General features: G+C 40.3%; 1 protein-coding gene across 1 annotated transcript in view; it reads right to left on the bottom strand.

Moving 5' to 3' along the window:
- ABHD5 (abhydrolase domain containing 5, lysophosphatidic acid acyltransferase) overlaps positions 1-9,011 on the bottom strand; it is a 30,714-nt gene extending 21,703 nt beyond the window's left edge. Inside the window, exon 1 of the mRNA XM_032409123.1 lies at positions 8,876-9,011. Coding sequence (XP_032265014.1) covers positions 8,876-8,922 — 47 coding nt within the window. The 5' untranslated portion in view covers positions 8,923-9,011. The remainder of the gene's footprint in view (positions 1-8,875) is intronic.
- Between the last annotated feature and the right edge of the window lie 5,142 nt (positions 9,012-14,153).

The raw sequence follows: 14,153 nt of genomic DNA, 5'->3' as shown, positions 1-14,153 counted from the left end.
AATGTGTGAGGAGCAGTCATGACCTACAGGATAAAGCCACAGGACAAAGTCATATTCCTTTGGCCTGCACGGAAAAGAAGATACATAATAGCCTGCATTATAACCAGGCTCCACTCCAGATGTTCTCTGTGCTAGTTTCAAACCTTCTACATTAACAGGGTAAGAGGATAGGACCCATAAGCATCCCCCATAAATGTTTCATCTAACTTATTATCAAGGTAAAAACATAACAGAAAACATTATTATTAGTCTATTTGTAAATATATAAAGCTATTTATAAATTATCAAGGAAAAACAATTCAAGGTTTTAGCAATGAGTTTTTTAATCCTTCAACAATTTATCAATTGTTGGAAAAAAAAACAGTTAACAAGCAGTTAAAAGAATCTCATAATCTTTGGAGTTTAAAATTTAAAAAGTAAGCCATTATTAAGCTGAAGCTCTTTTGTTCTTGACCAGGAATGGTCATCAAAGTCTATGTTAGGCCACAAAAATATGAGCTTCCAAGAGGAAGTTACTTACAACTCAATCTCATCAGTTTTCTTAAATAGCCCTCCAATCATAGCACAATTCTTTGCCAGAGAGAATCAGAGGTCAGTACAAAAAAAAAAAAAAAAAAAATTAAAGTGAAATGAACTATAGTCTACTACTGCTCCAACTGACATTATGTTGGGGCAAAGAAAACACAAATGCAATCTTCGTTTCAGTCTTTAAAAAAAATTTACGTTCTCTGAATACCTACTAAGTACAGGTCCTCAAGTTTAAAATGTTATATAACAGCCTGCAATAGGAATTATGCCTACCCCTCACCACAAAACCAATTTTCAAAGGACAGGATGTCTTGTCCACTCATTTTGCCTCCTAGTGATGGGCTTAGCTCAAAGAGAAAAGGCAAAACAATGTTTTTATGTTTGCAAGTCTAGTGCATTACACCAAAAATCAGGGCTCTTCACCCACAAGAGCCACTAACCCTCTTCAGGTTTTCACAGTAACCTTTTCATCAAAGCAGGTAATTGTTTTTAAGTGGAGTTTTTCTGAAGTATATTTAAACTGAAAAATCTATATTTAACAAAGCATAGTAAAATATTTTATTTTCACTCAATGGAATTGTAAAGATACCACTCTTCTCCTAAGCCTTCATAATATTTCTGTCCAATCAGCTTTGCCTAAACCAGATGATAAAATGTTTTAGAGAGACCGTCTTCTACTTCTTTCTTAGAAATACTCTACACAATTGAGTTCCACACACATAAGTGGCTCAAAGGAACATTTCTAAAGAGGGGAAGGAAAGCTGGGGTCTATCTTTTCTGTCCTTTACTTAATCACACTTTGTTCTCGAGTTCCCACAGTTGAGCTTGCAACATCTATTGCTTCAACCCTCCAAAACACCCATTCAACCTCACCTGTCTTCGGGGTAAATTAAACTCACCTTCAAAGAGACCCTCTGCCCCTTCCACAAAATCTCCCATGTCCTCAAGTGTTCTACATTCTAGTCTTAGTGTGTGGAAGACTGAAACTAAGGACCCAAGACTGAAGCTTCCCAGATATCCAGCCATTGGTCTAAGGTCACGAAATCCAAAGTAAAAATTAAATTCATGTGGCCCAGCTATAAAACAGTAAATAAGAAAACAAAACAAAACAGTAAACAAGATACGGGGCTTCCTCCTCATAGCTTTGGAACATAAACAGAAAAGCAAAATTCAACTTCCCTGTTTTATTTAAGCAGATAATCAATAAACACCATCATCCACTGCTGAGGCCCTAACTTGGAAAGCAACCCAAAGGTCAGTCGCAATATTAAGAAAAAAACATTGGCCATAGGGACTACACCTATTTAAGACAACAGGAAGACTTACCAAAAAGTGCACCAAAGGGTTTTCTACACAGCCACATCAGCTGAGCACTGACCTCTCAGCAAGGCTGAGGAGCTAATAAGCCCTAAAGCATCCAATCAAAAAGCCCAATAAAAGGAATCTTGCTTTATAACTCTGTAATAAATATAGAGAAAGAATCTTTTTAGTGAGCAGACTTCCCAAGTTAAAAAAAAAAAAAAAAAACTTTGAAAGATTACACCCAAGGTGGCATTCTAAAGGAAAGACAAAAAAGATGTGCTTAACATATTAATAGAGTTTATTAACTTAAGAATCTGATTTTAAGCATCCTGAGTTTGAGAGATAAAACACTGATTTTTAATGCAAGTTGGTACAGCCACTTTGGAAAACAGTGTGGAGGTGCCTCAAAAATTTAAAAATAGAGCTACCCTATGACCCAGCAATTGCACTACTGGGTATTTACCCCAAAGACACAGGTGTAGTGAAAAGAAGGGCCATATGCACCCCAATGTTCATAGCAGCAATGTCCGCAATAGCCAAACTGTGGAAAGAGCCGAGATGCCCTTCAACAGATGAATGGATAAAGAAAATGTGGTCCATATATACAATGGAATATTACTCAGCCATCAGAAAAGATGAATACCCAACTTTTACATCAACATGGATGGGACTGGAGGAGATTATGCTAAGTGAAATAAGTCAAGCAGAGAAAGTCAATTATCATATGGTTTCACTTATTTATGGAACATAAGGAATAACATGGAGGACATTAGGAGAAGGAAGAGAAAAATGGGGGGGGGGAATTGGAGGGAGAGATGAACCATGAGTGACTATGGACTCTGAGAAACAAACAGGGTTTTAGAGGGGAGGGGGGAGAGGGGATTGGTTAGCCCGGTGATGGGTATTAAGGAGGGCACGTACTGCATGGAGCACTGGGTATTATATGAAAACAATGGATCGTGGATCACCACATCAAAAACTAATGATGTACTGTATGGTGACTAACATAACATAATAAAATTAAAAAAAAAAAACACTGATTTTTTTTCCCGTAACTTTCTACCTAATCTGTTTTTGTTTTGTTTTTTTTTAAGATTTTATTTATTTATCAGAGAGAGAGCACAAGCTGGGGGAGCGGCAGGCAGAGTGAGAAGCAGGCTCCCCGCTGAGAAAGGAGCCCAATACAGGACTTGATCCCAGGACCCTAGGATCATGACCTGAGCCACCCAGGCATCCCTAACTAATCTTTTTTTAAAAATAACATTGTACTTATACCCTATTGCTATCAACATTTAAGTTTCCTGGTAATCCCTGTTTTGCTCTCTTAGACATTTGACTATCTATAGTATTACCAAACCTGAATTGCACAATCTATAAATATTGTGAAACAGGTTTCAAAGTTTTCTGAAGAAAATATACAAAAGTCTGGCCAATTTCCACACACTGTTGGCCACTTAAATAACATTTCTAATTAGGTTATAAGTAAAGAGGATTTCATTACATTACAATTTTGTTTAAAATGGCCTCCATCTCTATACTGGTACTGTCAACAGAGAAAAGTACAGTATTCTCTCTCATTTAGAGAAACCATGAGGTTTTGCTTCTTTTGTAAATATCCAAATTGATTAGAAGTGTGAATATACATATTCTTCTGAAATAATTCCTCAACCAATGAATGATTAAAAACTTCCAAACTGGACATTACAACACTTTTGCAAATAAAGGCCTTCTTTCCTGGGTAATGGAAAATCCTATCATGCCCTTTCATTTTAAGTAAATAACTCACATGATTCAAATTATCACTAACCATTAGATCAATGATAACTCAAGCCCTCTAATATATTTTAACACATTAATTCACATTCTTTAACTTTTTACCCCCTATATTTCTAAGCTGTAACTCTTAAAGATCCAGAGTTGGAAAATCAGTATTTTACACATAGTCATGTCCTGGTGATATTTTTTCCCCAATTGTTTCCTACCTTCTCTCAAACAGTAAACAAACCATCCTGGAGTCAGACACAGAATCAAACATACTTAAAGAAAACTACAGGTGTACTTTTAGATTTATACCGCTTAACAAATCCAAGTGGCATTTCATGTAACTTCTAAAATAAGTTTATCTACTAGATAAAAACTAAAAATCCCAAGTCTCAAACTGAATAATAATTTTTAATAATAAAATCATCTTGGGCGCCTGGGTGGCTTAGTCGTTAAGCATCTGCCTTCGGCTCAAGTCATGATCCCAGGGTCCTGGGATTGAGCCCTGCATTAGGCTCCCTGCTCAGCGGGAAGCCTGCTTCTCCCTCTCCCACTCCCCCTACTTGTGTTCCCTCTCTCGCTGTGTCTTTCTCTCTCTGTCAAATAAATAAATAAAATCTTTTAAAAATAATAATAAAATCATCTTTCCACACAATTCTTTATGATTCACAATCAGGAATGAAGAATTATAGAACAATGAGGTTAGACTAAAAACCTAACAATATAATATTTCTGAATGGCTATTATAAAGAATATAAGTCAAATCCTTAAGGACTCCATTCAGAGTCATCTGTAATTCTCAAATGTATTATCCAGTGTTGTTTTTATTAAGTGGACCATCCTGGGACTTTACAATCGTTTGTTAAGTTCTTTGTCACAGGACTGAAATCTCCATTTGCTGGTCTGTGACTGGCATTTTGAAGAACAGGCAAAACACTGAAGCATGAGTTAGTTCACCTAAGATTAAGAAATAGAATCATATTCCCAACCTCCCAATATAACTTAAGTTTATGATCTTAGTTGTTGTCCTAGTCAAATTCAAACTTTGATTTCTTATGAATATATCTTTTGATGTTCTTTGAATATCTTAGGATGAAAAAATATCGCTACTAAGTTGCAAAATATATTATCAATAACTAGATTTTTTATCTTAATGTTGTGTCAGCATAAATTTACAATATTTAAGTGTTTAATTCAATAAACATTTATTGAAGTTTACTATTTATGAAGCCCCTTCAGGCTCTACCAGACATTTGAGTAAGACAAAAGCTTTGACCTCAATGAGCTGACAAAACAAACAAATAACTACATTACAAAACATGGTGTAAGTGCCATAACGAAAGCTTAGGAAAATACCATAGGCCTTTGGAGAAGAGAGATAACAATCTGTTTTGGTTCAGAGAAAACCATGTGAACCAAGACATGAGGGGAAATAGGATGAGCAAGGAACATGTTTAGGAAACAATGAAAGCTTGGCTAGAGCCCAGTGCACAGGGAGGAAGTAAGACTCCAAAGATAGAGAAGAGCCAAGCTGCCTACAAAGGGCTTTAAGTCAGGCTGAGCACCTATAATAAAGTCACTGCATGTGGCTGCTACAAACAAGACTGTGCCTCTTGGGGAGAGAAAAGTAACTGACGAAATAAGCTATGTTGAAAGCACAGGAACAAAATGGGTTACTAAAGCCTGCTTTAGGGGCGCCTGGGTGGCTCAGTCAGTTAAGCATCTGCCTTCAGCTCAGGTCATTATCCCGGGGTCCTGGGATCAAGCCCCAGATCTAGTCCCACATTGGGCTCCCTGGTCAGCGGGGAGCCTGCTTCTCCGGCTCCTGCTCCCCCTGCTTGTGCTCTGGTGCGTGCTCTCACTCTCTCTCTGTCAAATAAATAAATAAAATATTTTTAAAAATAAATAAATAAAGCCTGCTATAAACCAGAAAAGGGTATATGAAGGGTCAGAACCAAGTGATTCCCAGGAGACATTGGAAATGGAAAGATGATGTACTTAGAATCTACTGGACTTGGTAGATTTGGTATTCAGGGCAATGAAGATGGAAGGGGGCAGTCAAAAGATCAGGCCACAGTTCTGAACCTGGATGACCAGAAGAATCTAAGTGCCCTAATGAAAACAGGTAAGTCAAGGGGAAGAACTGGACTTTTTGTATTGTTTAGTTCAGGGGAAGAAAGGTGAAAATGACATCCAAGTCTGGACATGTTACATTTGAGGAATAAGGTACAAACATCTGGCACACAATTAGAAACATCATCAGAGTACTAAAGAGGACTCCATCATGAGGATGAGATTTCAGTTCTCTCCACAGAAAAAATGCTTCAAGGAGTATAAGTAAACAAGACAAAATATTAAAACACAGATGAAAGATGAAGATAGAATCTTGGAGAATTATGACATTTAAAGAATGAGAAAAAGAATAGAACCTAATAAAAGTGACTATTGGCCTAAAGTAAGGCATGAAGCAAAATGTCTTAAGAACTACAATGTCTGATAAGAATTTTAATAAGGAGAAGCTATCTTTACAGTGTCAAACACTGAGAAAGACCCAAGAAAGATAAGTACCCAGAAAAATAAAAGCCCATTGGAATGTATCATTGAGAAATGCTGTGATTTTTAAGAAGTCGGATAGCAAGGGTTTGGGAAGGAGAGATGGCAATAGAGAGGAGTCATTGATCTTAGCAGTCTTTTAAAAATAGCAAAACCCACTATCCTATCTCCAAGGCAAAGGACTATAGTCAAATTCTAATATAAATCCAGTAGGTGGCTGGTAAACCCACTGGAGGTGAAGGGGAGAAAAAAATCCTTTACTTGTAGCATTTTATGATTTCCATGATGTAAATACTACCACCATGGCTGATTTCAAGCTGCCAAAAGTTGACAAAATTCTTGAAAACTTAGCAATAGTTGACAGTACAAGCCAACTCCAACACACCACTGCAAACCACCTATTTTACTATCTGCTCTGCAACTGAGCAATTCTGTCACAGCTTTCCTCTAAACTCAACAGATCATTCAACTCTATCATTCTCTGGGACAACCTTTCAGCAATTCACAGAAGTCTTCCCTATTCTTGTTACATTTAGCTTTCTCAACTGTATTGCAATGAAAAAGGGTTAGATGTTGAAAGCCAAATGGCTTCCAGGCATGCCTGTCTTCACTAAGAAAGTCACAAAACAAGAATCATAGGTGCCAAAAAGCCTTCCTATGACCATTTTATAATTGTTTCCTTTGTTAATGTCAATTCCCCAACTAAACCTGAAATGTCTTAAAGATAGAGAACTTGATTCAAGACCTGTATTCCCACAACCTACATTGGCTCTTGGCATAGTTCCATTGTTGATTAACCAAATTTTTTTAAACAAATAAGCTCTGTATCAATGCAAGGATTAAATAACAAAGTGTCAATAGAGTAAGCAAAAGAGACAAGAACCAAACATCCCAAATGAATCCCAGTCCTACTGAGAAGCACCAGAAATATGGGAGAGGACATTAAATTAAATCTAGACACCTGGGGAACTCCAATCCAGCGCTGCCACTTGCTAGTAGGGTGCTGGTAGTCATTTCAGTTGCAGTTGCAAATGAAAAATGGACAGTAATACCATGCACACAGGTTGATCTTAGGTTTAATATAAACACATTTAGGCAGCACCTAGCAGGAGGAGGTACTTGCTTGTCTGCTTGGTACAGTTCAGAAGACTACACTGGTATGGACACTGGACATTGCTCAAGTATATTGCCAAGAGTACCAAGGAGGCCCACCTCTGTCATGGGACTATGGCTGCTCAGCTGCTAAAGATTTTTTATACTCTGTCCCCAATGACCTGTGGACATCACCCAATCCACAAATTCCTTTCACAGTCATGCCCTGGACTCCCAGGTCCCACAACAATATGGAGACCAAAAAGTCCACCCAAAAGCACTTTCAGAAAGAGCAAAAAATGTTATGACAAACTAGGTGGGAACAAGCTACCAGTTAGATTCCTACTTATGTCCATAAGAGGACATTCAACATCAACAAGGAAGTTCATCAACAAACCAAAACAATGGACCCATTCATAATGTAAACAAACTTCAAGGGAAGAACCTAGTTTCTAATATTTCAAAACTGTCACCTCCTCCACCCCGTATCTTTCCAAATACAACTGTCTTCATGGTATTCCATACTACCTTCTATCCTTTAGGTTATGCTTCATATGCAAGTTTCTCCAGACATCTGAAGTAGAATTATTGTCAAAATACTAAACATATATACAGAAACACAGTTTATTTACTTTCCAAAAGAAATGACCAGCCTTGAGAAATACGGCAATAATATTCGTAATTTAATTTTTCCACTAATTAATTGCTATTTGTCTACTGACAAGGGCATGAAGTTAGTTACAGGTGGAAGAGAAAATTTAAACAGTATATCTGTCTATCAAAAAGTTTCTCACGTTGGACATCTGTCCTGCAAATTCCATAAAGTTTCCTAGATATACATGTGTTCTGAGGCGCAAACACACACTTCTCCAGTAACACCAGCACACTTAGAAGCAAAGGAAGATCTCTGAAAGATTATTAATTCTGAACCTGATATCCATACCGTGTTAACATTCTTTCCACTAAGTACACATTAAACGCCTTCTGAAACCCAAAGTCATATACCCACGCCCTCAAACCCCTTTCCCTCACGCTGGGCTCCTCCTTCCCCCGATACCCCCCAATCTCCTGCACTTTCCAGGGTGATTTTGGGCTCTCCATCTCCTATGGCCCCAGGAAGCGCCTCCCCTTCCTCCAGGCTCCGGAGGCTCTGCCCAGGCGGCGCATTCGTTCTTGTCCCCTCGAGAGAGAACAGCGCGCACCTGCAGACAGAAGCCGCGCTTGGAAGTGCACGAGTGACTGAGCCGTTTCCCCCGGCTCGAGGCAGGTGTGGGGACGGCCGGCCACCGCCCGCCGGCCGCCCCCGGGCAGGCGGGGTCCGAGGAGTCCCCGGATGACGAGCAGGGGGTGGGTGCCGGGCCACCCTTGCCGCCAGCCCCGAGGAGACGCTTACACAAGATCGCGGCGGCCCCTTGGCGCTGCCGGGTAGGATTCACACACTTCCCGCGCCTCGGCGCCAAAGGGCGCCCGGCAGGGACAGAGCCAGGCCCGGACGTCTCTCGGGGCGCAGCGCGGTCTCACGCCGGGCGGGACGACAGAGAGGACAGGCGGGGTACGAATCCTCGGCGAGGTCGCCCGGCCCGACCTGAACCCGTGGAAGACGCGATCCCGAACCCCACGAAGTCCCGGCCGCACTCACCTCTCGCAGGTGTCCGCCGAGCCCACCTCCTCCTCCTCCGCCGCCATGACCGCCGTCACTGCGCGAGCCCCGGACCGCGCCTCCAAGCCGGCTGACAGGCCGACTGGGTCACCGGGGGCCGCCGCCGCCCTTAAGGCCACCGCCGCCCGCGCATGCGTCGCCCTCCCCCCCGCACGACGGGGCGGCGCGGCCGCGCGCGAGCGCGTGCCCGGCTATCTCCACCCGCGTTTACCAGCTGCGCGTGCGCCCTAATGCCTGGCGCGGTCGTGTATGGGCGCTGGGCGGGGCTGTCAAGCGAGGAACGCGTAAGACTCACCTGGCCCTGTTAGGTAGTAACTGGTTTCGGTAATGACCGTGTTAATGCACCAAACGCTAATATTAACTGTCAGTGCTGGGCACGAGGCAGTCATTCTGGAAGTACCCTGGGACGTTCGCTGGAAGAGCTAAGATAGTATCCCGATAGACGCTGCATTGGTGAATGGAACTGCAGCAGTGGAGGGGACTCCGGCCTTCCGCCAGCCGGTCCCTCCAGGTGGGTAGCCAAGGGGAAAGGGTGACTCAGGACTCTTCAGTCAATATTCACTGACGTGCTGGGGTTACAGTAGTGGCCAGAACCAGCAACTCCCGTGTGCCCCGCTCGCTATATATATTGGAGGGATGTAAAGTCAGTGTTAGGTACTTAGATTCACTAACATAAATGTCAACATTCTTGACCTGTTTTCAAGTCTTTTAGCCATCAGATACTGCCTGGTTTTGTAATTACACCTCTCCCTACGGTAGAGGCCAAAGGCAGGCTGCCCCCAAATGTGCCATTTTGGCATAATTATTATTTTAAATAAAAGTTATTTAAGAGAATCTATGTAGGAAGGACAGTCAGACCCTCCTCTGTCCCTTGAAAACAGGAAATAAATTTCCATGTGATAGGTACCCTCTCTGCACCAGGAGGTAAAGAGACACCCTTATCACCAGAGATGGGAAATTTAGAGCCAAGAAGGCTTTATAAACAACCCTAGCTGCTTTTTACTAATTTACTACCCCAGCCCAAATTCTGTTTAGAATTCCTTACTAATTGAAGCTTTCAAAGTTAACTTTTCTATATCCTGTCAATTCTTCACAGATATATTGTCTCTCTGTCTGAAAAGTATAAAAACTTCCTGCCTTGGTCTTTTCTTTAGGTCTCAATTTCATTATTGGGCCTCTGTGTACATGTAATAACCGTTGGATTTTTTTCTCCTGTTAATCTGTCTCATATAAATTTAAGTCCAGTTGGAAGATCTTGAAGGTAGAGAAGAATTTTTCCTTCCCTTCACTATCATTCATCCATTCTTGTGTACTGTGTGCCTACTATGAGTCCACTCTGTTTTAGTAGCAGAAAAACAATGTATTAAAAAGGTCTGAGACCAGATCTCCCAAAGTTCTAGAACAACCTAGTGCTATTTCCAAATCCACTTCCTTTTGGTGACCTACTATCCAATTACCTTGAGTGAGAATGCTTATGTTGGAAGATCACCAGCACTTACTTTGACTCTCCAATCGGATAGTCAGGTTGTGACACTTTTAAGGCAAGTACATGGCCTACTCTGCATGTTATTCCTGAGCTGTGGAGTCCAAAAAACTAAATGCAGCCATTATATCACCAAAACTAAGTATACCATACAGATTGATGCCTGGTGCCCCACTGGTTCCAAGGTTGGCTTTAATCCCAACAGGGATTTTTTTTAGGGAAAATGCCATCGTAGGGATCTGGGCCTTTATCAGATGTCTGCCAAGCAAGCACTTGTAAACCAGAATGAGGCTGAGACATGGAGGGTTTTCTAGGGCTTCAATGGCCTGACTGACCTATAAATTCTTATAAAGTGTTGTAATTAAACAAAGTGAGAAAGTAAGTACAGTAGGGAGATAATAAGGACATGGGATAGGGGCACTTGGGTGGCTCAGTTGCTTAAGCATCCAACTCTTGATATTGGCTCAGGTCATGATCTCAAGGTCATGAGACCAAGCCCCCGTTGGGCTCTGTTCTCAGCGTGGAGTCTGCCTGAGATTCTCTCTCTTCCTTTCCCTCTGCCCTTCTCCCCACCCCGCCTGCCCACTCGTGTGTGCTGGCACTCTCTTTCTCTCTCTCAATCTCTACAATAAATAAATAAATAAAATCTTTAAAAAAAAAAAGAAGAAGAAAAATGACATGGGATAGTAAGGAAAAATGATACCTGTATCAAGGGAAGAGCCCGGACACCCAACTGTATGACCTTGGGGGAAAAAAAAAATCACATGATGAGGGCTTCTCAGACTCTAATCTGCATGCAAACTTTTTGGAGATATTGTTAAATTGCAGATTCCAATTCTGTGGGTCTGGTATGGGGCCTAATTATTAATTAATAGAGATTATTTCTAATCAGCTCCCAGTGATGCCTATAGTCTTGCACACCACCCTTTAAATAACAAAGCTCTAGAGCAACCACTGGAACTTTCTGCAGTGATGAAAATGGTCTAAATCCCACTGTCCAGTAAAGTAGCCATGAACCACATGTGCATTTGAAATCTGTCTAGTGTGACTGAATTTTTTATTTTAATTAACTTAAATTTAAAAATCCACATGGGGCTAATGGCTACCATGTTGGACAATAAGGTCTAGATCTTATACTCATCTATGAAAATGAGAGTTTGAAACTGGATGATTCTCTACATTCCTTCTGGTGTTCTGTGGTTCCAAGTTGTTTTCAAGATGTGTACGGAAGGAGGAGATTGATGAGAGGGCAGTTGTTATAGATGTTAAAATTTGGAGTGAAGGACTGGGAATTAAGAGCTCTACCACAGAGGGGTGGGGGGAAGAGGGGTGTGGTCCCTTAAGGGCTGGATTCTAGAACTCAGGGTAGAATTGCCCTCCAGAGACATGAGACTCTGACTAGCCAGTGAATATCAGTTGAACTCTTCTGAAGCAGATGAAAGGTCTCCCCTAGCAAGATTCTAAAGATCCTTTAGCAGGCCCTAAAGGAAAGGAGTGAGTAATACCACCACATCAAAATGTCAAATCTCTGTGTGAAAAAAGACAGGCATAATAAAACACAATGCAAAAATTTGAAACAGACCTATGTTTAATATCTTCAATATATAAAGAAAAATTAAATAATAAAAAAGTAGAAAATAGAGTTTAAAAATCCTTCTCAGAAGAGAAAACTGTCAAGCCATAAACAGGCACGAGATGCTTATACTCACCTGGGATCAAGGAAATGGAAATTCAAACCATAATGACATAAATGAAAAAGGTTCATGGTGCTAAGTATTGGCAAGAACCTGGATCAATGGGAAATACATCTACCCAGTCCATGGGAGTGCCAGTTGATACAGCCATTTGGAAAACAGTTTGGAAGTTACCTGTCTGAAAATGTAAAATTAACTCTCTGACCCAGCAATTTAATTTCTGGGAATCAGGCCTTTCTCATGTGCACATAGAGACATATAAAAGGATGTTTCCTTCGGTTACTCTAACAGAAAGAAGGAAAGAAAGGAAACAAAATAAGAATGCCCATGATTAAATACTCCCATAATATGAAATACCATGACAGCAATTAATAAAAATGAGGTAAATCTATATGCACTAATTTGGAAAGCTCTCCAGAGCATACTGATACGTAGACAAAGCAAAATCCATGGAATATGAGCCAAAAGTTGGTTCTTTGAGATTAATAAAATTGATAAACTCCTAGCTAACTAATCAAGAAAAAAAAAAAGCATGAATGAAGACTATCAGGTTTAGAAAAAGGATGTGACCGCAGATCTTACCAACATTAGGATGATAAGGAGGCAATATTACAAATAGCTTTATGCCAATGAATTTGACAACTTAGATAAAATAGACAAGATATTTAGAGAACATAATTTGCCAAAAACTGACAAGATAAAAATAAGCAACTTGAACAACTCAATATTTATTTTTTAAAGCTTGAATTTTTTAAAAACTTAATTTTTAAAAACTTCCCACAAAGAGAAGTATTTTTTCAAATAATTAAGTAATCACCCCCATGGTAGAGTAAGACGGTCATAAATTCTTTACTGCTTCTCACATTGAAAGTTGGAATCTATTTTCTCTCCCCTTCAGTCTGAGCTGTGATTTGTTTTGACCATTAAAACATGGCAGAAATGATGCTGCAGTTTCCAAGGCTGGAACTTAAGGGATTGATAGCTTCAATATTTACCAGTTCTTATAATTCCTTTTGAAAGTCTGACTACCCTGAGTCTACCATGCTGTGAGGAAGTTCTGCTGGCCATGTGGAGAGCACTGCAGCACCAGACTTCTAAGATTTCCAGCCCACTCTCCACCGAATGCAGCTGAGTAAATGACATCAACCGACACCAGGTGGATTAAAGTATGTGTCCAGATGAGCTTAAATTCCTGACCCAGAGGCTGGTGAAAACAAAAACAAAATGGTGGTTGTTTTAAGCCACTATATTTTGAAATTTGCATTTCCCTGATGACTAGTGATGTTGAGCGTCTTTTCACATGCTTATATCCTTTTCAATGAAATGTCTGTTTATGTCTCTTGCCCATTTTCTAACTGTTGAGTTTTAAGAACTTTTTATGTTCTCTAGATACTAGTTCTTTGTCAAATATGTGGTCTGAAAATATTTTCTCCCATAGGCAGCTTGTGTTCTCATCCTCGTCACATGGGCTTTTGCAGAACAAAGTTTTTAATCTAATGAAATCCAATGTATTGATTTTTTAATGGGCTTATGCTTTGATGTTGTCTAAGACCTCTTTGCCTAACCTGAGGTCCCAAAGATTTTCTCCTTTGTCCTTTTCTAAAAGTTTTATGGTTTTACATTATTTTACGGTTTTACATTAAGTCCATGATTCATTTTGAGTTAATATTTGTATAAAGTAAGAGGTTTGGTTCAGGGGTGTTGTTTGTTTATTGCCTATGGCTATCTAATTGCTCCAACACCATTTATTGAAATCACAAATAGTTTTTGACATATTGCTCAGTAGCCTTTTGTGCTCTTATGAAGGAAGTAAGATGTGTGAGTGATGGTAGATATTTTTCAGGATAAGGAGATATGCAGGGGTGGACATGAAGAGGTGCTCAAATCCCCCTTCAAGGAAGGACTTATTCCCATCGTTGCCGTGAGAGTTTCAGTGGAACAGCTTCCCGTCCCTTCAGGGAACACCTTACCTACAAAGAGCCACCTCACCAAGGTCATGCCCTTCAGAGGAAAACTCATCTAATAATGGCTGGAGGTAGGAATACAAAGGACCAACCATTTCCACCCAAAATGGGACAGT

This window comes from Phoca vitulina, unplaced genomic scaffold (assembly GCF_004348235.1).
Source record: "Phoca vitulina isolate PV1807 unplaced genomic scaffold, GSC_HSeal_1.0 scaffold10, whole genome shotgun sequence".
Taxonomy (NCBI): domain Eukaryota; kingdom Metazoa; phylum Chordata; class Mammalia; order Carnivora; family Phocidae; genus Phoca; species Phoca vitulina.
The sequence above is the reverse complement of the archived record's forward strand: the minus strand, read 5'-3'. Positions and strand labels throughout refer to the sequence as shown.